Raw genomic sequence first — 24,889 nt, 5'->3', positions numbered from 1 at the left:
TATCTCAGCAGTCCCGTTAGCGTAATGAGCTTGAACATTTACAAATCGAATCTTAGCTCCAATCATTGCACACAACTCCTTGAATAGGTTACTTGTAAAACATGGACCTTTGTCTGTGACTAATTCTTTGAAAATACCGTATTTCAAAATTACATTTTCATAAAGAAAACTACTTACAGAAGACGCTGTTATATCTGCTAATGAACCACAGATAGTATACCGAGTAGCTGCATCGACTACGACAATCAAATACTTGTGTCTCAAAATATTACTCGAGGAGTACACCCCTCCAATGTCTACAAAAATGCGATAGAAGGGCGGCACTTGAGGATACGTTTGCAATGTACCATAAGCAGAACCAGGTTTGTTTTTGCTGGACTGGCAAATTAAACATTCTTGGCATTTCTGATAAATATATTGTTTCATATTAGGGAAATACACAGATTTCACTAAAAGATCATATGTCTTAGAAAAGCCTCCGTGACTTGAACCAATGGCAGAAGTATGAGCCGCATCAAAAACTTTGTAGCGTGATGAAACAGGTACAGCAACTAAAAATTTCATACCACTAGATGTTTTTTGTTTTCTATACAAGATTCCTTCTTTAACCGTGAAATAAAATGCCTGTCTTTCAATTTTGGGATTTTTCTTTTCCTTGTTTTCTAACCAATCAAAAATATCCTTATAAAACGGGTCCTTCATTTGTTCATCTCTGAGAGAAGGCTCGTCACTTAGCATATTGTTACACTCTGTAACAGTGGAAGAAAATACTCGAGGGTCTTCCTCATTTTGTTGCTCATCAGAAATGTCCCTGGGGGCACGAGAAAAACGTGAAAGTGCATCGGCTTCTATGTTAGATACCCCAGATATGTGTGTCACAGTAAAGTTATACTGTTCAATAAAACTAAGCCACCTAGCAAATTTGCCTACATTTTTCGTCTGCTTCAAAAACAAAAGACTCTTACAATCGGTTTTCAAAAAAAAGTGACGTCCTAGTAAAAAGTAACGAAAGGATCTAAAGGCATATATTATACTCAAAAGTTCAAGTTCATAAGGGTGTCTAGACTTCTCACTTTTACTTAAGCTACGGCTACAATAAGCAATGGGTGCTAACTCTGGGTCATCTGGAGAGGATATAGGTTGTTTGAGCACGGCAGCCAGACCGCGAGTTGATGCATCACAGAACAAGTATACAGGGTGTTTAGGATTATAATGCATCAAATATGGCGATTTTATGATAAGATCTTTAATTTTCTCAAAAGCATCTTGTTGTTTTTGTGTCCACTTAAACGGTACATCCTTTCTGAGAAGTGAATTCAAAGGTTCCGCAATTTCAGAAAAATTAGGTAAGAATCGTCTTACAAAGCTAGCTAATCCTAGAAAACTTTTCACATGTTTTTTCGTCTTCGGACGTTCATAATTACTAATGGAGTCAGTTATTTTCTTGGAAATTCGCAAGCCATCGTACGAAATATCGTGTCCCAAAACTGTTAATGAAAAATAAGCCAATTTCGTTTTTTCTGGTGCAAGTTTAAGACCACGTTCTCTAATTCGTTGAAATAACTTCTTGGTGAGGTTGATAACATCCTCAAATGTATTCCCACCCCAGAAAAAATCATCAAGGTACCCGAAAATTTGTTCAGATTCTAATCCTTCCAATGTCATTTTCACTAATCTGTTTAATCCAGCGGAACTAGTGATAAGGCCTTGAGGAAGTGCTGTAAAACAAAAAGAACCAGCTCCTGGGATTGAAAAGGCAGTAACGTGTTGGTATTCTTCCGCGATTTTCACTTGAAAAAAACCACTGAGCAAGTCCGAGCAGCACAGGTAGCGACACTTACTAAGACGCGAAAGAATGTCTTCTATCGACGGTACAGGAAAACTGTCTGGTGCAATGTGTAAATTGATCGCTCTACAATCCAAACAAAATCTATAAGATCCAGACTTCTTTTTCACGAGAAGAATAGGCGAGTTATAACTCGAGATGCACCTCCTAATAACCTTTTGTTTAAGCAAAGTATCAATCTGTTTTTTAACTTCTTCTCTTAAATGGAAGGGGATAGGAAACTGATTGGTGTGAACTGGGACGTTATCTAGCATTTTAATTTCATGTACGTAGCCCTTGGCCACTCCAAAATCATCCTCTGACCAAGAAAAACAATCCTTATACTCCTCTATAACAGAATAAAACATTTGCTTCTGATCGTCCGAAAGTTGAGGGTTAATGTCCACACGCTTGACATCAAAACCAGCAGGAAAGTTATTGTTGTCTTGTTTACTGGCTAAACCATGATTTTGAACACTATCTGTATCATTTGGATAATGAGCACCCGGCCTAATGTCAATAGCTTCACCTAAATGAAGATTTTTCTCTAAACACAACTTTTTGTTGGTTGGGTTGACTACTCTAATGACAGGATTAACAGGATCCACTCTAGATTCATTAACAAAAATTTCGGCTTTAGAACAGATTTTTTCATTGGGTTGCAAAACATTTTTAATTCCCACTAAATCATTAATTTTTCGAACAGGTACTGAAACACTGGAATTTGGTGGCAAAGTAACAGATTTCGCCGTTATGAAATACGCTTGCATAAGGTTCGCTGTTTGTTCAGAAACTGTGCCTATAGCATGACTTTCAGGTAAAGCGTGATCAGTAGGCTTCCCAAACCTAACTATGTGAACTACGTGAATATCCTGGTTAATAGTGACATGTTGAGGAAGTAACCAATCATTTCCCAACAAAACAGAAGATGCAAATTTGTCAACAACTCTAAAAGTATGCGTAAATGAATAGCCGTCAATTTTGAACTTCAGCACAGCTAACGTATTAGTTTCAAGTCCTTTACCCGAGATGCCACGGATAATAGTACGTCTTTTAACGAGTCTAGTGTTCGGAGGAAGGAGCTCTCTAGTGCAAATTGAAATTTGACTCCCAGAGTCCAACAACGCTTTATACTCTTTATTTCCAATAGTAATTTTGATGCAAGGCAGAATCCTATCCCTAACAATAGGCGTAGTAATCGTGTGGGTTTTAAAAACAGGTCTTTCACTATTCCCTGAACTATTTCCACTATGTAAAACATTACAATTATTACTTCTCCTGACTTGCGCCATGTTGCACTCTAATGCTTTGGCCGGACAGTGTATTTTATTATTCGCGGGAGACGTACTATGATTCTGTTTGCACTTGTTCTGTTCGTTCTTAACCATAACAGAGGTATTCGTCGCAGAGCCCATTCTATCATGCATATTATTATTATTCTCGGCACTTTTACATTCAGAGGAACAAAAAGAAAAAAAAGAGTTGCATTTCTGTTGATGAGACGGAATAGAATCTACTGACTGTTGATCACCGCATTCTTTCTCAGCGGATAAGATATCATAATGCAAACGTGCAAGCATTTCTTTTTTTTCCCGTTGTTCTTCGAGAGGAAATGAAACATGAGAATTATCGCGCAATGAAACATCAGCTATCTTAGCGATAAATTCCGGTGTACTAAACTGCAAGACTTGTTCTTTCGAATTAGATTTAATGAGCGTCTTGTAATTTACTATTAACTCAGCTGACTGTTCTTGTAATAAAAACTCACATAACGCATCAACAGATGGAAACGATTTGTTGCATGTAAGCTTAAAATACTGAGGCAATAACCCTTCAATAAGGAAATTAATTTGTTGTTGAATAGGCATGGCTTTATCAAAACTAAGTATGAGATCTAGCTTCTCATAAATATATGTCATAATAGGTTCCCCCTCTTTTTGATCTCTAGAACGAATGGTGTGTTCCGTCACCTTCTTAACTACAAAACCACCAAATAATGTGATCATTCGTCTCTTTATGTCTACATACGACAAGTTCACAAATTCGTCTGTCCTAGTTAACGCTAGAAACCACGCTAAGGCTCCGTCCCTTAACAGATATGGAAGCAAATGACGCTTCTTTACTGCATTGAACTCATAAATGACGCAGTAAGATTCGAAATACTCAAAAAAACGAATGACGTCTTCCCCATACTTGCCGTGAAAAAATGTGGGGCGCACAATAGAATCTAGAGACGTAAGTCGAGTTTGTGCCATAATGCTAGTATTCACCATTTTCTCTAAATATCTCTAAATAATATAACTAAAAGCACACAAAACAAAATAACACAACAAATTGAGAGGGTGGAGGGAGGGTGGCAAAACAAATAGAATTTCATCAAATTCTAACGGTGGGCGGCAAACAAACTAATGCAAAATAAATCGAGGGTCGAAGATATGTGTGCATCCACACAAGTTAAAACCACATCTCCGCCATGTGCAGTCGCCCCTTGTCGGTCTGAGAGCTCAGATGATGTGTTAATAATAGATGTGTTTGGGGATGTCAGATCCGACAAGTTGCGCCCAGGATTTTGTAAATATGGAACTCAACAAAACATGAGGTACGGGATCTAACCTGGGTTGCATTTAAATGAAATCCAACACGTACAAAAGAAACAGACTGTGATGTTAAAGGGGGTGAAAAGGGGCAAGAAGGGAGTAACTTTCGGGATAGGTTAATCTACTCGCACTTACTTGCAGGTCTGATCGTTGTCCTCTCGACGATTCCTCCAACAGGCCGACGTCCGTCCATCCCTCTGTTTGGCTGGCTGGTCGTTCAAGTAACCAAAGTTAAGAGTCGGGGAAACCCGGACTGAGTAACCAACTTCGCGAAGACCGCAACTTTAGACAAACTTATAACTTCTTCTTAAAAAGCAATACATCGTCGTTGAATCAAAGGTGCTCTCTAAGATAGAGCAAGGCTATCAATCGTCAATTTCAAATGTAGCTAGCGGTCTACCTTCTATCTCGTCCCTCGCTCCATGTCGACTGTCCCTTCCAATAGTCTTTCAATCCATTTTGTCTGGCGTTCCTTCCGGGTTCATATCCTCGGTTATTCACTTTGATTTGTGTCTCGATGAAAAAAGTGCATGCTCGTAGATTAACCAAGGTAAAGTGATGATAGGAATGCGGACGGGGAAGCAATCTGTTATTTTATTAACTGAAAAATTTACAACGTAAGAAATAAATGGCAGACAGCAAAGGCAAATGAACTTAGAAAAAACAAGTCGATAGGTGATTTAATTTGAAACGAATGATGATGCTTTTGACTGAGATGTTCTTTTAAAATAAAATGTCCCATTGTTCAAAATAAGAAACTTTTCCATATGTCCAAATACACATATCTTCACAATACATAGAGGATGGAAAATTTGGTGAGAAACAATGCTTTTATTCAATTTGGATTTCATTCGCTCTCTCTTTTATTTCTACTCAGTGTAATAAAATAATTGTTTTTTTTTGTCACGAATAATAAATATTTTTGTCACGAAACCGTAAAGAAATTAAGTGAAATTTCAAAGAAAATCAATCTTGTGTAGATAGGTTCTGTATACAAGGTCTTAAATTTAAATATAAAGATAACCAAGAAAAGTTTTGTTGCTTTTTCACCCACCACCTTCGAACATTGATATGTCATCTAACCTGAGAGATCAAAAATAGTCCCCATCAGCATCGACGACCTTCTGAAAACGTTCTGGAAGGCCATGGAATCCATCGCGGTAGAACTTGGTGGGCCGTGAAACGAAGAAAGTATCAGGTGCATTTTGGACTTTTACTAGGGATTTGAACTGGCGTCCTCTAAGGTGATTGTTCAAAGAATGGAACAGGTGATAATCGGACGGTGCAATACCCGGGGAATATAGTGGTTGCAATAGTGTTTCCCATCCAAGGCGGAAAATGGTGTCCTGAGTCAGCCACGTGGGACTTAGCGTTGTCCCGTAAACGAGGACCCATTTGCAATTCAGAAGTGATGGCTCCAGAGTTTTGAGCTTTTGTTGAGCACAGTTCAACTGCTGACACTACACAGTTGCATTGATACTTTGACCAGCTGGTAGCAGTTCCCGATGCACGATGCACCAAACACACAGAAGGACCTTCTTCTGGTACAGTGCTGGTTTCTGCTGTTTTGAAATCGGTTCATGGGATGCTAACCAATGATGACGGCGCCGTGGAGCTTCGTATTGGACCCACTTTTTATCACATGTCAACACCCTGTCCAGAAATGGCTCCGAAACAGTAAATAAACACAGGCGACTGCCGCGTTGCCTTCTGGCCCGGAGTCAAAATATGAGAGACCCATCGACCCAACTTGTAGTGCTTCACAAGTTGATGGATGTGCTGCCGAATGGTTTCTCCACACACTGAATTGTAGTCCCAGTTCCTCTTTGTACATGTGTTGGTCTTCTGGCACGTGGTGTTTTCGGGTGTTTCGTCATCGTCCTTAAACTTGTTAAACCATCGCTGCAATGTCCGAGGCGTCACGACACCCTCACCAAAGGCCTGGCATATCTTCCTCCCGCTACAGCGGCGTTTAACCTCCATTTGAACTCGTTCAGCATACATGCTCTTATGACGCTCGGTGGATGTCCCATGTTCCCTCTGTCTTTACGCAAGTTCACGGTGTGTCTGAATTGCCACAACCAGGTAGTATGTTGGGTATACCCACACCAACAACTGACGTTGGCCTTATCTCCACTCGCATCCAACTCACGGTGTGAGGTGCAATTGAACACAGACTTCCACGAAAAGGGACAGAACTTTCTTGGTTACCTTTATAGTTATGCACAAAAGTATACCGTTTGGTCCCGGGCAGTAGTTCTTGATTAAGCATAATAAAAACTATCTTGAATATAATTTATGGATAATAATAACCCAAGTAGCACAGTCACGTCATAAACACGTCTTTTTTTGGGGTTCGAATTCAAAATGACGTCTTTTGAAAATTTGGAACGTCTTTATCACGTACCAAAATGGTAACAAAAATGACGTGTCAAACATGACCTAAATTGTACGTGTTTATCACGTGCCAGAATGGTACAAAGAATCACTTGTCGAACATCACCAAAAATAGACGTCTTTTTTAGGTGCTAAAAAGCGCGGACGTTCCCCGACTGTAACTGCGAGCAGTGCATGCTGGGAATCGTGAGCCATTTACAGAATCGTGTTTTGATGATATTATGAGTGAATATACATAATGTGTTTTGTTAAAGGCACCTGTGATAAAGGTCAGCTTTAAGACAAGTAAGTATAATTCCTATCCTATTCCTATCTAGGTGTATTCTGTGTAAAATTCAGCAGATTGAGTATTGTAATTGTGAAGATTAGCTCCTCATACAGCGTTGCCTATGGTTTCTTATTACAGTGTATTAAAATACCGTAGAAAGAACGAGGATACCTCCATTAGGTTAACATTTGCAGACGCCTGTATCAAATTAAATATTTTAGGTAGAATACTATATAAAATATTAATAGTGAAGGTAGTAAAATGATAATGTATGTTTTATTATTCTCAGTAAACCGTATATGGGAGTAAGTATGCATGGGAAAGTATGTCATTCTGTGGTGCAGTTTTACTATACAGATCCATAGATTGTAAAATGTACGAAAAGTTTGCCTATTTCGTGTCGAGAACAGGACCAACCAACCTCCGCGGGGCTTCTTCTAACCCGTTCCTACTACTACTGCTTATACTATGGATCCGTATAATAAAAACTGCACGCATTGTGGTACTATTTGCCAAGGCGAAAGATTGCTAAATAGAAGGAAACAACGAGATGACAGTAAATGTATGCTTTTGGAGGCATTACTGGAACATACGGTTCGACTAAATTTTGATACATTTCTTACATTTTCAGGTTAGGTTAGAACATTGTATTTCCTATAGCAGAATATGCACTAAATGAGGAGCTCCATTACTACTTGCAGATTGCCTTCACGGGGGTTAGTATAAATATAGAGTAGACGCATGGGGCAAGGTTCTAGAACACAGGTCCGCCTTCCCACTTAATTGTAACAAAGACAGAAAAGAACGTGCCGTGCGGGGCTCTAACCCGCCTTCACTCGCTAACGCTCGTTCAACAATACATGTGAATTAAATGTTAAACTTTGGTACAGAAAAGAACCAATCTAGCAGTTAACCTATATGGGGGGACTTGTGTTCTAGAACCTTCCCGACGCGTGGCATATTAAGTAAAGTGCATAAAACACGAAACAACTTTTGCTAGGTGCCCACTAAAAAGCACAAATGCATTCTATTGGAATCAGTGCAGGAGCACAGCAAGAGGGCCCGAGCGGCAACGAGGGGGTGCGTTCCTAGGGAAAAGGCACGTCAGCGACGGGGACTATGCGCGTAAAGAAGAATAGTGGAAAAGCACACTTAAGTTTACAATGCTTTCACTATCACTCAAAATGCGGCTTCACTCGAGCAGACGGTTCTACCAAATAGAAAATTTATAGGTCAAATATTATAAGAAACATTTTTCATGAAGGAATGAGAGTGTGAATATAAGTAATTACTGTTAGTGTACAGCATATTGAATTGAATTTTAAGTGATCAGTGAAAGTATTGTATATGTAAGTGTGGTGTTCCACTATTCTCGTTTAGACGTATATTCCCCGTCGCTGACGCGCCTGTTCCCTATGGACGCATCCCGTCGCTGCCGCTCGGACCCTGTTGCTGTGCTCCTACCCTGACTCGGTTATATATTATTCCTGCTTTTTAGTGGGGAGTTGATATAAATTGGTTCATGTTTTATTCACTGAAATTGTTACGCATTACGTCCACGCTGTATTTGTACTGAGGCCTGAAGTCAATCTGCAAGCACTAATGGAGCTTCTGATTTAGTTAATGCTCTGCTAAAAGAAATGCATTGTTCTAACCTGATATGAAACTGTAAGAAATATGTCAAAATTTGGTAGAACCGTCTGCCCGAGTAATGCCCAAAATTCATTTCAATTTGCTGTGTACTGACATTAATTACTTACATTCACACTTTTATTCCTTGACAAAAAATATGTTTCACATCGTATGTTCCCTATGAATTTCCTGTTAGGTAGAACCGACTGCTCGAGTGAACCCCTTTGGGAAATGACCCTCGGCAATTGTTGCAATGCCAATCGTATATGACTTCAGAGTTAGAAACAACGAGCCCTATGGAAGTTCTAACCCCTTCGCTCACTCAGTTATGTTTTGTTTAGCCTTTTGTAGCACTACTGTCTTAAATTTAGTGAAAAAATCCACAAAATCGATGAATATTTGGTAGACCCGTTTGCTAAAGTAGTGCCCCCTTGTATATGTGTATAATCAGTGGGAGGATATTACTCCAGTTGAGAGCACTCTCAAACTGCAAGCATCGCCCTACACACCCTCACAAGACACTTGGCTACCGTAACTGTGCTACAGAATTCGGTGTGGAAATCATAATAATGTAACGGGTTTTTGACTGTTCGAATATTTTGTTCATTAATTGAGTAGACAGCTACCTCGCATTTTAGATTACAGTACTTACTCCAGTGCCAGCATGTGATGATGGATACTTATCAATGTTGCCACTGAAGTTCAAAAAAATATATTCCAGCTCAATTAAGTATCCTTACATGACTATATTATTATGATTTCCACTGCTAATCGTGAAACGATTCAAAGGAAACCAAATGTCTTATTAAGGGACCGTGGTTGGGGGCTGCGCATTAACAATGGAAGTCTCTTTGGGTCAAAAACCTGCTTTCAGGTAGAACACCAATTCCTCATCATTAAAAAGAAATGAAATTAAATATTTAGTTTCACGCCCCAGGAAAGGCACCGAGCCTAAGGAAGATGGTGATAATGAAATGTGAAAAATGGTGGTATGAAGAAAGTGGGCGAAAACGGGAGAATGTCGAGAAAACTCAGGCACATGGTGTTTGTCCACCACAAAGCCCACTTGGCACGAGCTGGGATCGAACCAGGGACCCCACGCACTAGAAGTGAACGCTCTACCACAGGCACTGCATTCCCATCAGTAAAAAAAAAAACATACCTCATTGCTTCGGGGCTTACATATCTGCTGCCCCTCCCAGAGTAGGATATTTTTTATTCTTTAAAAAAATAAAACCTACCCCAGAATTGGAGCTCTTGATTTTTTCAAGCTTGTATTATAAATGTAAGATATATATATATATATCTATATCTATCTATCTATCTATCTATCTATCTATCTATCTATCTATCTATATATATATATATATATATATATATATATATATATATATATATATATATTTTACACGTTGCAGAATTTAAATGAAGCAATACATAGCAAGAAATTACTTTACTTGGTGTTTTTGTTCAAAAAATGTCCGCGTTCGAAAACGAAGGTAGTCATTTGTGTTCTTTGTGTTCAAGATGCGATATTTTACGCTCTCACTCCGTTCTCAAATCCGATCCCTGCTTCTTATGGGGCCGCGGTGGCTCAGTGGTAGAGCGTTCACCTCTGGTGCTTAGGGTCCCGGGTTCGATCCCAGCCCCGCCAAGTGAACTTTGTGGTGGACAAACACCGTGTGCGTGGGTTTTCTCGGGGTTCTCCCGTTTCCTCCCACTTTCTTTATTCCACCATTTCATCCATTACTCATCACCGTCTCCTTTAGCCTAATCGGCATAACTGTGGGACGTAAAACTCAAAGATTTTCCGATCCCTGGTTCTTGTTAACAACGAGCAGACAATAATCCATAAAATCTATCTGTCCACAAGTTTGTCAATATTTATTTTACGTATCTTTCCATTTAAGAAGTGACCATTCCTGCACCGAGGTTGAGACGATTTCAGACTCTTCTTCACACCGTCCTTTACGCTGAAAATATCCAGAACAGAAAGCATGTGAAATTTATGGCTGATATTTTCCTGCCAACTCATTTTCCTCTATAAGCTCTCAGTTTTTTTTTAAATACAAAATGCAGTAAAAACTCACTTTACTGTTTACATGAAATTAAACTGCTTCATTTCATGTTAAATGTATTTAGTTGTTGTAATAAGCCTAGCTGTAAATACATGTTATTTGCCAAAATAAGCCTTGCATGTACTCCCACTTTCCAGAGCGTGTGGCCAATGCTCCTGCAAATGATGAATTGATCAACAGCAGACCACCTAGCACGGAATCTTTCTTAACTGAACTTGAAAGCCGTAACTCTGACCCCTTTCTGCTCGTCGAGCTGCTCTAGAAATATCACTGTGGAGGATGACATACATACCAAAGTTGCGACAGGTGAGTTTTTGACATGTTATTTTATAATACCCATGTACGAAAATGCCGAGTAAGAAGAAAAGAAAGAAAGTAGTAATATTTTATTAGTACTTAACTAAAATAAAATAATTGTTGAACAAGGCAATACTTTTATATAAATGAAATATTCAATTTAACGTTCCACGATCAGGCACTGAGGCTAAGGGAGTCGGTGATGATGAGAAGTGAATTAAATGGTGGAATGAAGAATGTGGGAAAAAATTGGAGAACTCCAAGAAAAGCCGATTGAAGTGAGCTGGGCTCGAACCAGGGGCCCCAGGCACCAGAGATGAACGCTCTATCACCGAGCCACAGCTGCGCCAATTTTATTTAAATGTAACTGTTTCAGCAACTACCCTCGTCTTCTTCAGATACACTCTATTTATTTATTTATTTATTATTTTAGATTTTTAAAGATTTCCTTGTTTATTAATTTTTATTCCTTCAGCAATTATTTTATTTGACTTATTTATATATAAGCAAAGCTTTAATATGGAATGTATCACATGTTATAGTGTTCGCGCTTTTTTTTTTTTTTTAATGGGTAAAAGTACTCCTCCCGAAAATATTTTTCTCAACAGAGGGATAAAATATAATTTTCACCAAAGACAAGTTTTATTTTATTATTATTATTATTATTATTAATAATAATAATAATAATAATAATAATAATAATAATAATAACTGCCGCAACTTCTAACCCTGCTCAGAACAAATAATGTGACGATTTTCACTTTACTGCTTGTGACAGAATTCTGGTTCTAGAAGTCTTATTTTTTAAAAATACTCCAGTAACAAGTGAGGGGGCGTTTGCTCACATTTTTTTATTTTTCGGAATACATAAGTTATACACCATTTTGTTTGTAATTTTCACTTTATTTTTTTTTAATATTTTGAAATGCTAATATATGTTTCGTCTTGCATCATAAATTTAACTTACCAAATCGTATCCAATCAGGATAAAATTTCTTATCACAGTAGAAGGATACCTTTTCTGGTTAGTTCCACCTGTGTACAGCTTGTCAGATTGCTGCATCCGATAGCGCAGTTCTGTCACGATATGTAAATGCGGAATTTTGACTTCATTTTGGGGGTTACATAGCAGTAGTGAAAGATAATACATGTAATTTCTATCGTTGTCTAGTTGTGTTTGATAAATGAGTAGCTATATTATTTTATTATTAGAAAGTTCTTTTTTTCATACCATAAAAACTATTCTTACTGCATGAGTCTGCATCAGTTATGATCCCAGTCCCCGCAAAGTGAACTTTGTGGTGGACAAACACAGTGTGCGTGGGTTTACTCGAGGTTCTCCCACTTTCTTCATTCCACCATTTCATTAAGTCTTCATCATCACCGTCTCCTTTAGCCTAGCCGACATAACTGTAGGACGTAAAACTCAAAGCTTTTTTTTTCATCAGTTGTAATATCGTATCAATATACTTGATCGTCACTTTTAGCTCACATCCTAAAGTTGGTCTTAGAGTGGCATTTTATATTATGAGAACATACGTAATGTAGGCTTCTATGAGTGTTTCAGAATTATTTGTCATGTATCTGTATATATAAAGTTTTATATCCCCCAACTTGTTTGATCCTCCTGAACAATCAGAGTTAACAGCTGCAATAAAATTAAAAGTTAAGCTATTACAGAATAACTAAAATTAATGGTAGTTTAATTTCGCTGTATGGAAGGCCGTTAAAAGTGGATTTTTGAGAATAAGTGACTTCATGCAAGCGAGTGCAGTAACTAATCGTTTTATTGCGTATTGATTGTAGTTGCACATGACGTATTGTAATTATTTTTTTTTTAATTTTCTCCGCACCTGAAAAATTGCACTATGATTGTTCATGATTTTTTTTCTGTTTCAGTGTTCCTATTTGTCATCGTTGGGAGGAAAAGGGACCTTTCTCTGATGCTTGGTTTCCAAAGAGCTGGCGATGAAATTTAACTCCCGCGGAAAAAAGAGCAAAGTTCACGTTGTGCAAACTAGCCTTAAAGACACTTATCATTCGTGAGTAAAAATAAAGATCTTCAAATGAACAATTGCCACAAATCTTCAAAACGTTAGTAGAAAGATATTCACTTCCATCTGCCTTGTTGTTTGAGGATGAAAAGGATTCGGCATGCTTGAAACATGTTGACCTGTTCCTCCTCGCTTTGTTGGAAATCAATGTAAAGGCATCTCTTTCGAAAACTAAAAGATGGAAGAAACTGCTACTGGTATAATAGATAAAGAAGTGGGATACTTACCGCAGTCCCCATTTCTAACCTACTTAAGCACGTGAGGCTTTTTTGATATGATGCTGTATTTCTGTACTTTCAATAACTATGAAAGGTGTTTTCCTTCATACGAAATTTATAGGAAAATTTTATTCTTTTTATTTTATATTATTGAAAGATCTCTGTAAGTTTTAGATTGTAACCAACAGATTTGCATTGTCTACATATTTCTTGTTTGTATTACAAATAATATAGACAATCAGTGTTTCTTGTTGCATTACAAACAGTATGAATATTATTTTATACGACAAAACGTGCACATTGTACTATAACTAATAAATGTAGAATTCAAATTAATGGTTATGTGTTTTCGCTTTCATCCCTCAGAGATTAATTAATTTTAAGATGTACTTTCTTTTTCGATTTTTCACCTCCAAAATAAAGGTGTCTTAAATTGGAGTTATAAAAGTTTAGTCCTAAATTTTGCACTGTCAATAAAACCCATTGTTCTTGTGTGTGTGAGTGTGTGTTGGATGTGGGTGGTTGTGTTTGTGTGTATGTGTGCGCATACTAGCGTAATAATGGATAGCTATAAAATTTAAGGAAACACGTGTTGTACCGTAATTTCATTAAGAAGAAGGTACTAGTAAATGCACATGAATAAATGAAATGAAATGAAATGAAATGAAATCTAAGTTTTACGTCCCACGGTTATGCCGGTTAGGCTAAAGGAGACGGTGATGATGAGAGATGAGTGAAATGGTGGAATGAAGAAAGTGGGAGGAAACGGGAGAACCCCGAGAAAACCCACGAGCACGGTGTTTGTCCACCACAAAGTTCACTTGGCGGGGGCTGGGATCGAACCAGGGACCCCAAGCACCAGAGGTGAACGCTCTACCACTGAGCCACCGCGCCCCCCGCACATGAATAAATTCCAGTGACGAAATGAGTGGATTCTTCTTAGTACTAAGGGCCGCGGTGGCTCAGTGGTAGAGCGTTCACCTCTTTTGCTTGAAGTTCCGGGTTCGATCCCAGCCCCCTCCAAGTGAACTTTGTGGTGGACAAACACCGTGCTCGTGGGTTTTCTCGGGGTTCTCCCGTTTCCTCCCACTTTCTTCATTCCACCATTTCACTCATCTCTCATCATCACCGTCTCCTTTAGCCTAACCGGTATAATCGTGGGACGTAAAACTCAAAAATTTCATTTCATTTCATTTTCTTAGGACTGTAAGTACAATGTTCCTTTATTTTTCCATTTCATTCTTTGTTTTTACCATGTTTATTCGTCTTTTCTCATTCTTAAGTTATGTAGGGCTTTTTTTTCCGCCAAGGGTGAGTCTTACATTCGAGTTTTTTTTTTTTTTTTTTTTTTTTTAATGTTTTTCAAGTCGATCCAATGCGTCTCGGTTTTCTTTTTAATGTATGGCTTTAAATTTATCCTTTCGTGGAGCAAGCGCTGCCGTTTCTTTCCTGTTGCATTAGGTATATAATAATTCCTTGACACCTATTGTATATTCGTTTCTTAATGTGTAGGTAAATATACCACACATTAAGAGGCGAATATGTACTATTCAATAGGCTAGTATCCAAATACTAAAAAAATAGAAATCAACAACACTAGAGGTGGTCAATTGGATATGGAAATCCCCAATCTATAGATAATACGAACCTTCGGAGAAGCGAAATTTCCAAAATCTTGGTACAGACCAATCAAATAGACCACAATACTTTGTCGTTCCCCAATGTGTGCTTCCGAAAGAGGGTGGTGATGCATTTCGCTGTGGCAAGATCTAGGGTTCTTAGGGTCTATCCTGATCTGTTATTTATTACAATAACCCAGTGGTCTTACTTATCTGGTATAGGAGCTTGTAAATTATTATGCAAATTACAACACAATGGTGAAAAATCAAGCAGCAGCCACGAGGCTAAATTTATTTTCATTATTGTTTTTCCTTATAATAAACGTTGTCCAGTTGTTATTCGTAGACTTTTTATTTAACCCAAGAAAAGTGTTGCGGCCAGAGATCAGTTCAGAACTGTCAAAAAAAAAAAAAAAAAAAAAAAAACGCAGTTAAGAAGAAAGAAAAAGTATGATATTTTCTTTTTTATCATTTTTTTAAAAAATGTGTTGTAAGCTGTGTGTTTTAGAGTAGATATTAATATTATTATTATTATTATTATTATTATTATTATTATTATTATTATTATTATTATTATTATTATTATTATTATTATTAATATTCAGTTCCATATGTCCAAATAATCATAAATTGATGTTTATCCAGTGTTGACATTAGGAATCTCAATCTATGTATAGTAGAATCTCGATTATTCGACACAGTTTCAGGGTTATTTGTTTCAACCACTATTCAACCGATCTATTTCAAAATTTACGGGGCCAAAACTAGGTAGTCCTAGTAGCCTAACCTCTAACTTTGGTGCAAAACGGTTGAATAGGGGCTGATAAATAGCCTCAAAAGTGTGGCGAATAATCGAGGTAGTACATGGGATTGAAATTCCTAATGTCAAAACTGCGGATGCACATCAATTTCTAATGGTTTTGACATTTGGAACTGAACAATCCTGTCAGACTTTCATGACATTTGAGGTAGCGAGAAGCAAAGGGGTGTAAGTGACATTTTCAATAGAGTATGTATGTCTCTAAAATGGATTCTGCACAGCAAAATATACAAACTGCATAATGAAGTTCGGCATAGAGCATTTATGGGTAGACATTCTATTGGACTGTTACGAGCTTCACCATCCAGTTTGTATATTTAGCTGTGCAGAATCCATTTTTGAGACATCCATACTTTATTGCAAATGTCACTTACACCCCTTTGCTTCTCGCCGCCTCATTTCGAGAACGCCCCCCCCCCCAACTCACATGAAAGGTGTGAAAAAGACGTGATTTACACCTGAAAATCACGTAAAAAAGTCGTGATTTACACGTCATTTCTATGACGTGTAAAAGACGTCATAGAAATCACGTCATATTCTATGACGTGTAAAAGACGTCATAAAAATCACGTCATATTCCCGGACATTTCCACGTGGGAAAAGACGTGTAAATCACGTCATGTTCGGTGTATTTTACGGTATTTTACACCAAAAAAACCACGTCTTTTCGACGTCGGTGTGCCGCTTGGGAATAATAATAATAATAATAATAATAATAATAATAATAATAATAATAATAATAATAATAATAAGCTAAAATAGTGTTTTTAGTTTTCCTTAAGAAAACCAAAATTTTCCTTTCTTTCAGGCCTCAAAACCACTAGCAGCAACATTTTTTTTGTCTTTGTACATTGTAGCTGGCCCCCCCTCAAAAACGACGGGCCCCCCCTACACAAACCTGCTGGCTACACCCCTGCCAATTCTTAAAACAATTCAACGATAACAAAAGGTGGTAGCCCCACGTAGCGTTATCGGTAACGTTCTAGTTTTTAGGTTCGATTTGCGGTGGTGAAAAATTGTAAAAAGCTTTCTCAGACCAGCCGTCCTGAATGAGGATTTCCTCATACATGTCTAGCAAATTCCAGGATGATACCTAACACAATGGTCCAAGGTCGTTTCTTCCTTACCCATTCATTCTTTCCTCCCCAATTCCTCGGGTAGTGTGATTGCCGAGGGACAGTATCCCTTCACGTGACGGGCACCAATGACCATACATGTTGAATGCTCATAAATCTAATTCCTACTCCTACTCCGATAACAGAAAGTAAGTAAAATATTTTAGTGACATAATATATAATCTCTTTTCATTAAATGATTTAAACTGTCTTCAGTTTTAATAGAAAGGACGTATAAACTGGGAAAATCCGTGACATATGGGCTAAATACAAAGAAACTGGTCACCTACGGATACTTACCAGAATATCCACACCAGTATAAGAACAGAATATCCTAGGGAATGAAATACGAATACGGCGCCTATCCACGAAAAAAAGTTCAACTTACAAATTGTTCAATTGTTCCCCCTTATAATTTTAGTTTTGTACAGATTAGGAATAACTTGTCAAAGTTCAATGACGATAAAACTACATTCCTTGGTATAAAATAGTACCTTCATGCCTCCTACCTTTACTCTTTCTTGCCCCATAGTAATACCCACTTAGCAGAGTTAAGATTATGGGTCGTCATCAGAAATAATTGTTCAAATATTACAATGCTTTCCCTATTTATCGTTTGTCTTCTTGACTTTTATTTTCTTAGTTTACCCACAAACTACACACACATTTGTATGTGCTACAAAAATATGTGTACACACTTACTATTTATGCCATAAATAATATGCCTTCAATCTTATATGCCATTATGATGATTACGTTTAAGTTAAAAACGCAGACCTGCGCTAGGTGGTCACATTACTGTCTAACGCTGTCGCATCTTCACAGATGACTCAAGCGCCTACACAAAATACTTTCTTAAGCATTGCAATTCCTTTGTGAATCAACATAGGCATTTTATCTGGAAACTAAAAAAAGAAAGTAAACGAACAGAAAAATCCGTCATTAAGTGCCTTGCTTACTAAAACAATACAAAATATACCATTTTTCTTTAGCTTGTTTACTGATAAGTGAAAGGAGATAATGAAATGCAACTTACCACACTTATAGATAATGTTAATCTGCAAGCGAAAATATAATCCTCAAGAATTTTCAGAATCCATAGAAACTACAGTGTTGCCAGAATAACAATTCCCCAAAATTTAAGTTAAGGCAGCGACTAGAGGAATGAACTCAACTTCATTTGACTACGTATCATGTTGTTTTGGTGTCGTTTTGATCTCATTTAGTTTTGTTCACGTTGTTTTGTGAACTACATTTTATTTTAATAAATGTATGTTAAAAGTATTTGTTTATTACAAACTGAATACAACTATTATTTCATTATCTCGTTTCACTTATGAACAAATAAGCAAAAGAAAAATGGCACATTTTGTATTATTTTTATTAAATCAGGGTCTTTTTCTACACCTTTGCATGCTGAGAGCAATTGAATTGTATTTATTTTTTTTCGTGTTCAATCTTTGTAAACCTTCCTTGTGAATGATACCATAATATAGGAATCTTGCTCAGAGTTATCTGTTAAGAAAATTTATTTATTGCAAATAATATAAAAATATACATCTACACTGTTTTTTTTAAAAAAAAAGCTATTTAGCGTTTAGGAAAGAGTTCATGAAATGGAATCTTCTCAAAAAATGTCTCCAATATTCCTTTCGAGAATTCACTAAGTATATCTTGAAAATACGGCTTCATTTCGTGAAATAGATCCATGGCGTTTTCGTTCAGAAATTCGTTCATATGTTTACCTGTAAGAGGGAATAAAAAGTTATTTACCATCAAATAAATATTTTTTTTGCAAAAGCTGCTGTGGTTTGGAAAGAGTACTACATTCCATTCCATATTCTACATATCTCCAGAACATATTCTACATATCTCCAGAATAATATAAAAATATACATCTACACTGTTTTTTAAAAAAAAAGCTATTTAGCGTTTAGGAAAGAGTTCATGAAATGGAATCTTCTCAAAAAATGTCTCCAATATTCCTTTCGAGAATTCACTAAGTATATCTTGAAAATACGGCTTCATTTCGTGAAATAGATCCATGGCGTTTTCGTTCAGAAATTCGTTCATATGTTTACCTGTAAGAGGGAATAAAAAGTTATTTACCATCAAATAAATATTTTTTTGCAAAAGCTGCTGTGGTTTGGAAAGAGTACTACATTCCATTCCATATTCTACATATCTCCAGAACACAACTGAGCCAGAACGTAGCAGAAGAGTTAAGCGTATGTAAGAACCACAATGGTAATAATATTAAAATTAAATGAAAAGCACAAAATGTTTTACACATATGGACTCAGTGTTCTAAGAATATATATATATAACATTCCAGCTTTACACTTATATATCTAATAAGCCAGCGTTCATAGAAATATACTACCATTTTCAGTTTTAGTACTGAATGCACAATCTGGAAGTCTTCAGTAGTCTAGAGCAGAAGTCGCCAAACTTATAAATCTTCTGACCTACTGTAAGGATTTTAAATCCTACTGTGAGCTACCAACTGAAAGAACTACCAACTTATTTTTTTAATATTTTACAGTTGTTTATGGAGGAATCAAGGTTAGCCAACCGGAGCGTTAACGTGATCTAACGAAAACTGTTCCCGCAAGTAACTCGCGATAGACGGTTTGGCGATCACTGGCCTAGGGTAACACTGTAAAACAATACCAATCTGTTAAATACACTTCAGTGAACTCTCTCTCATGACTGCCCGTTGGCTTAATTACTCATCTTCTAAGAAATAAACCATTTTTGTTAACAGATGCGCTTGGTGCTCTACAGCAATATGTCGTACGATAATAAACTATCTAACTGACCGTAACGAGTATATTTTTTACCTTGATTTTGTTTCGATAGTTGCTTCCTATTTCTGGTACGGTCCGGTTGTCTTGTGTACAATGCTTGACTGAAATGACAGGACTAAAGCATAAAGTGTAACTATGGAACAGAAATGAAAATCAATAGAAGAGCTTGAAAAGGATGAAACCGTAGTTAAAATCATCAGTAGGTGTACTGTTAAAGACTGGCGTCAAAACAAGAAACCGATCCAAGACGTTTGCACTTAGATTGAATCAGAAAAAAATCTAGCAATATGTTGAGGATTGAAGAAATCAACTAGTGAACGTATTGACGATGGTTTGTGGTTATTATTATGCAGGAACGTCACAATCTACTGTAAGCTCTTTTTTAATCATTATGAAGAGACTATACAATTTAGGGGCTATGAAATATTGATTTTTCTATATCTAACCAGGCCCCTTTCACGTGGTGATCGGTTAACAAGGTATCTACTGTATTAATTACTTTATTTTATCTTCATGATAAAAATAACAACATTGTCTATCCTTTCCTTAATTTTTAATGGTAATCATGTTTATTAGAGGGGGCAAGAGTGGAAACAAATAATTAGAGCTTTTAAGGAATTATTATGATTTCATAGCATTTCACTTTTCCAAAATTTTCAAAACTATTTTCCTACGGCTACTGAAACCTGTTAAAAGGATGGTTTTCGTAGCATAGTACCGCTTTTTATGGCTGTATTATCAATCAACATATTACTATATTTGTTTAAGATACATAAGTCCGGACCATTGTCCCTTTAAAAAAATTGCGGGTTACAACAGTAATGACAGTTGACAATTTCTTCATTTCCGTTAGCTTACAGTTAAAGGTTTTCTACTTTCTGTAATAAAACTAAACACTAAAACATTATACTTATGTCCAGGCCCGTATTTATATATTGTACGCTCCTACGCTTTGCCACCCTCGGCACAAAATTTCCTCACCCCTCACACACCGAGAACGACCATTATTAGAGTTGAATTCATAGTTTTTGAGGTTGCTGAGATGAATAGTGACAGTTTTAATTTCCATTCAACTTCAAGATCATACTCCACTCCCCAGGGAGGGAGGAGGGATTTTAAAAGTAATCGAAAACGACATATATTAGTGTAGAAGTCATAATTTTGGAGGTCGCTGAGTATAAAGGTATCACTTTTCATGATGTTGAAGTTCATCTTCACTCCTTGGGGTGGAGTGGGAGAGGATGACTTTAAAAATAATTGGATAAGCTGGCTAATTAGTAACTACTGTAATTCGAGCAAACTGAACACATTTTCTCTCGGCTTTCTGCAGGTAGCTAGTTTTAATATATTACTTTATTGTGAATCTTTTTTAAAAATCAAAATTTTGCCGCCCCCTAAATTATGCTGCTCTGTGCTCGAGCACAGAATAGTACTTAACTAAATATGGGCCTGCTTATAGCATAAAAGGAAGGGTGCGTGTAACGAGTCCGAACGAATTGTGCATGTTTTTATATTATTACCTGAGATATACTACTGTCAATTTTGATGAACTTAGGGTTTTCTCTGACAATTTCTATGGACCAAACAAGAAAAAGCATTTAACTACTTAATATACTCTGGAAAGTTATTTAAGGTTCAGAATTTTCTTTCTTGTTAGGGGCCTAATACACGCTCCCTTCAATCTTATCCTACATCCATAATACATATCTTGAACTGAACGAATTGAATGTGTGCTCGGAACACACTGTTTCTTCAGATTCATCAAATTTGATTTCGTGGCACTCTAGCATAAGCTTTCTCTAGATCGATGAAAAACACATGGATGTCCTTCTGGTGGTTTCTGCATTTTTTCCATTGGCATCCTAAGTGCGAATATTACATCCATTGTCTACTACCCCGGCATGAAACCAATTCGAATTTCTTTTCTCTCAATCTTGTTTCTACCAATCCATCACACACTGCATGGCAAATTGTATTCCTCTATAGTTGCCACATGCTTGTTTATAAACACACGTACAACATTGCTGCTTCTCTTTTCTTTCGTTATTTCATCCCATAATTCAATATCCTCGTAAAAATTAGAATAAAATACTGAAATCCTTCCTTACCTAAAATTTTGTATGCTTATAAATGGTTATTATTTGGTTCTGGGGCTTTACCAATTTTATTATTTTCTCACTATATTTCCTCATCTACAACAGTGATAGGCCTCACAAGTCTGTGATTCATGGATAGATTTTTACAAGCTTCCTTTGGGCTTCCTTCAGGGAGGAGTTTCTGAAAGTATTTCGTCTATCGCTTCTTTATCATTTTCTCGCTTGTAAAAGCTCCATTAATTTCACTCTTAATGCAGAATACATGGAAAATATATCTTTCCTTCTCTCTTACTTTCGAAAACTTTTAAATATTTTTCTCTCTCTTTTGATTCCACTTTATTATACAACTCATCATAAGTCTTGCACTTCCTTTGTTTCTTGGTGTTTCTCTTAGCATCTTTGTTAACTGATTTTTTCAAGTTCTGCCACGTTTTGTATCGTTTCCTCGCTTCTTTACAGCTTCTTGGATTCATTATACCACCACGTTTCTTTATCAATGAGGTATCTTCCTCTCGTTTACCCCAAAACTTTTCTTGCTACTTCCCTGTGTGATATTGAATTCTGGCCTCTTCTTCTTCTTCTTCTACTTCCACATATTCTTCCTTCATTTGTAGTATTTGCGATGTGATGCATTCCTTTCAATATATTCCAGTATTTGTCCTATACATTTTTCACCACACTTTTCAAACATTAACTTTTTTCCGCCTCCTTTCTGCTTCTTCCTTGAAGTAGATATCAGCTGCCAAAAGGCAGTGTTGCTCCGAATGATTCTAATTTGGCGTTAGTTTGCTGTCCTTTGCGTCTCGTAGGTTCTGCCTCGTCCACAAAATCTGAATCTTGCACTGTCAGTTAGTCTTATATATATAGGAAAGGGGGGCAAGAGTACGCAAATTTTAATTAAACTTATATATTTTGGTAAAAAATAGTTACAACGGAAAACTTTTACATGGAACACAAAAGTTGAACTCTCCTTTACGAAATGTGAACTCAACTTTAAATACCTCTATTCTTAGAGGAACTAGAACTCATAAAATGAAAACATTCAAATTCGTACTCTTGCCCCTATATGTGGGGCAAGAGTACGAAGTCAAAGGGGCAAGAGTACGCACCCAAAAGAGCATTAACTATTATCACAGATGAAGGTGCTTACTCCTTTACATGATGTGCATTGTTCATGCCACCATTCATGGCATCTTGCGCACTTGATCCAGTCGTCTATTGGTGGATCACTGTAGATGATATTGCATAATGGACACTCGTACACTACTTTCTCACTGACCTGAGGAGTTGTAGCTACAAATTCGGTTGTAGCTTTCCTGGTGCAAGATGATGTTTGCCTTTGCTCTTTGGAGGGCGCCGTTTCGGAAGTAAGTTCTGCTTGAAAGGAGAGGATGTCAGAATCTCTGACTTCGAGAAGATCAAGATCTACTGGTTGAGTGCTTGGTAGCAGTTGGAGGAGGACTGACAACCACCAAAGGTCAACATGGGTCCCTGCTTACCTCCAGTAAAGATCAGTTTACTGGTTGAAGGTTTGGTAACCGAAGAACGAGCAGCCAGCAGAGAAGTGTTTGGACAATCTGCATGAGCTCCTGTTTGCTTCTAGTGAGAATCCAGTGTTACTGGTTGAAGGTTAGGTAACAGATGAATGAGAACGAGCAACCGGCAGAAGAGTATTTGAAGTGGACAGTCCGCATGAGCTCTTGCTTGCTTCTAGTGAGGATCTAGCGTTACTGTTTAAAGATTTGGTAACAGATGGAGGAGGACGAGCAACTGGCAAAGGAGTGTTTGATCTGGATGCACCGCATGGGTCCCTTTTTACTTCCAGTGAATCATCCGATGAACGATTTTGGGCTCTATTCAGGTCTGATGCTTGCTTTGTTGCTTCAGGAATGCTTTCGTCTTCAGACCTGGCTTCTACATTTAAGTCTACCACATCCACAATAGAAGGAAGAAAATCATCTTCAGTGAACACATCTGGATTCAGTAGGACAACTCCAGATTCTTGAAGGCTGGATACCAATAGTTGCAGCTATGTAGTGAGCCTCAGTAAACAAGCTCGCAACTTGGAATTATGTGGGATGGATGATTCCTCATCCATTTATCACACGCTGTTGAATACCAGGATTTCAGCGGGTCAAAAAAGGAGCGATCTAATGGTTTCAAATTATGACTGGGATTTGGTGGTAAACTCAAAATCACTATCCCATTTTGCCTGCAGAAATCAATCGCTTCGATTGAAATGTGAGAGGTCTGATTGTCAACAAGTAAAAACACCTTTTTCGTAACCAAATTTGATCGCACATGTTGGTGTAAATAATATAACAATTCTACGAAAAGTTGTGAGTTGATGAACCAGAATTAGATATTCCCACAGAACCTGGCGGCGAGCCATCGAATAATTCTTGTGTCATTTGTTTTGTGGGGAATAAAGGAACCAGATGCACTCCATGAAACAGCTATATGTTAACTCCAAAATCACTAGATACAGTTTTATTCACAATTGATTTTTAGTCGACTTTTGGAACTTTATGAGGAACCGTATTTATGCCAGTTTCGTACATGTTGTAGATATCCCGTGAAGAAAAGCCGTTTTATCTTACAAGATTTTTAGACAATTAAGAAAGCATTCAACAACATTTATACTGATTTTAGCAAGGCATTTGACGTCGTTGATCATGATGTCTTGCTACTGAAAGTAGCATCTCTGAACTTTTCGAAACAAGCAATGGAGTATCTTGTATCATATTTGCATAACCGAAAACAATATGTTTCATACAAAGGATTTGTTACTGAAAAAAATAATACTTTATCAGGAGTCCCTCAAGGATCTAATCTAGGTCTTCTGTTGTTTATTCTTGTTATTAATAATATTCCTCTATGTATTAAAACTTTTCAAATTCTTCTTTTTGCCGACAATCTCAAATTGTACTCTAAAATAAGTTCAATTGATGACTGTGTGAAACTTCAACAAGATCTAGAGAGTATTCAAATGTGGTGTGATAAGAATAAATTAGTCCTGAATGTTTCCAAATCTAAATCTGTATCTTTCACGAGGAAAGAAAA

General features: G+C 37.1%; 1 protein-coding gene and 1 long non-coding RNA gene across 2 annotated transcripts in view; one reads left to right on the top strand and one right to left on the bottom strand.

Annotated features, from left to right (window-relative positions):
* The first annotated feature begins 7,007 nt into the window (after window positions 1-7,007).
* On the top strand, window positions 7,008-13,374 carry LOC145691980 (uncharacterized). The gene is made up of 3 exons (XR_014132600.1): window positions 7,008-7,104; window positions 10,935-11,103; window positions 12,994-13,374. It is a non-coding gene; the product is annotated as an uncharacterized LOC145691980 (long non-coding RNA).
* Window positions 13,375-18,405: 5,031 nt separating this feature from the next.
* The window catches only part of LOC145691979 (protein takeout-like), a 66,529-nt gene continuing 60,045 nt past the window's right edge, over window positions 18,406-24,889 (bottom strand). Inside the window, exon 6 of the mRNA XM_081767278.1 lies at window positions 18,406-19,001. Coding sequence (XP_081623404.1) covers window positions 18,847-19,001 — 155 coding nt within the window. The 3' untranslated portion in view covers window positions 18,406-18,846. The remainder of the gene's footprint in view (window positions 19,002-24,889) is intronic.

This window comes from Thermobia domestica, chromosome 8 (assembly GCF_964235325.1).
Source record: "Thermobia domestica chromosome 8, izTheDome1.hap1.1, whole genome shotgun sequence".
NCBI classification, from domain to species: Eukaryota; Metazoa; Arthropoda; class Insecta; order Zygentoma; family Lepismatidae; genus Thermobia; species Thermobia domestica.
Note: the sequence above shows the minus strand (reverse complement) of the source record. Positions and strands in the feature narration are given on the sequence as shown.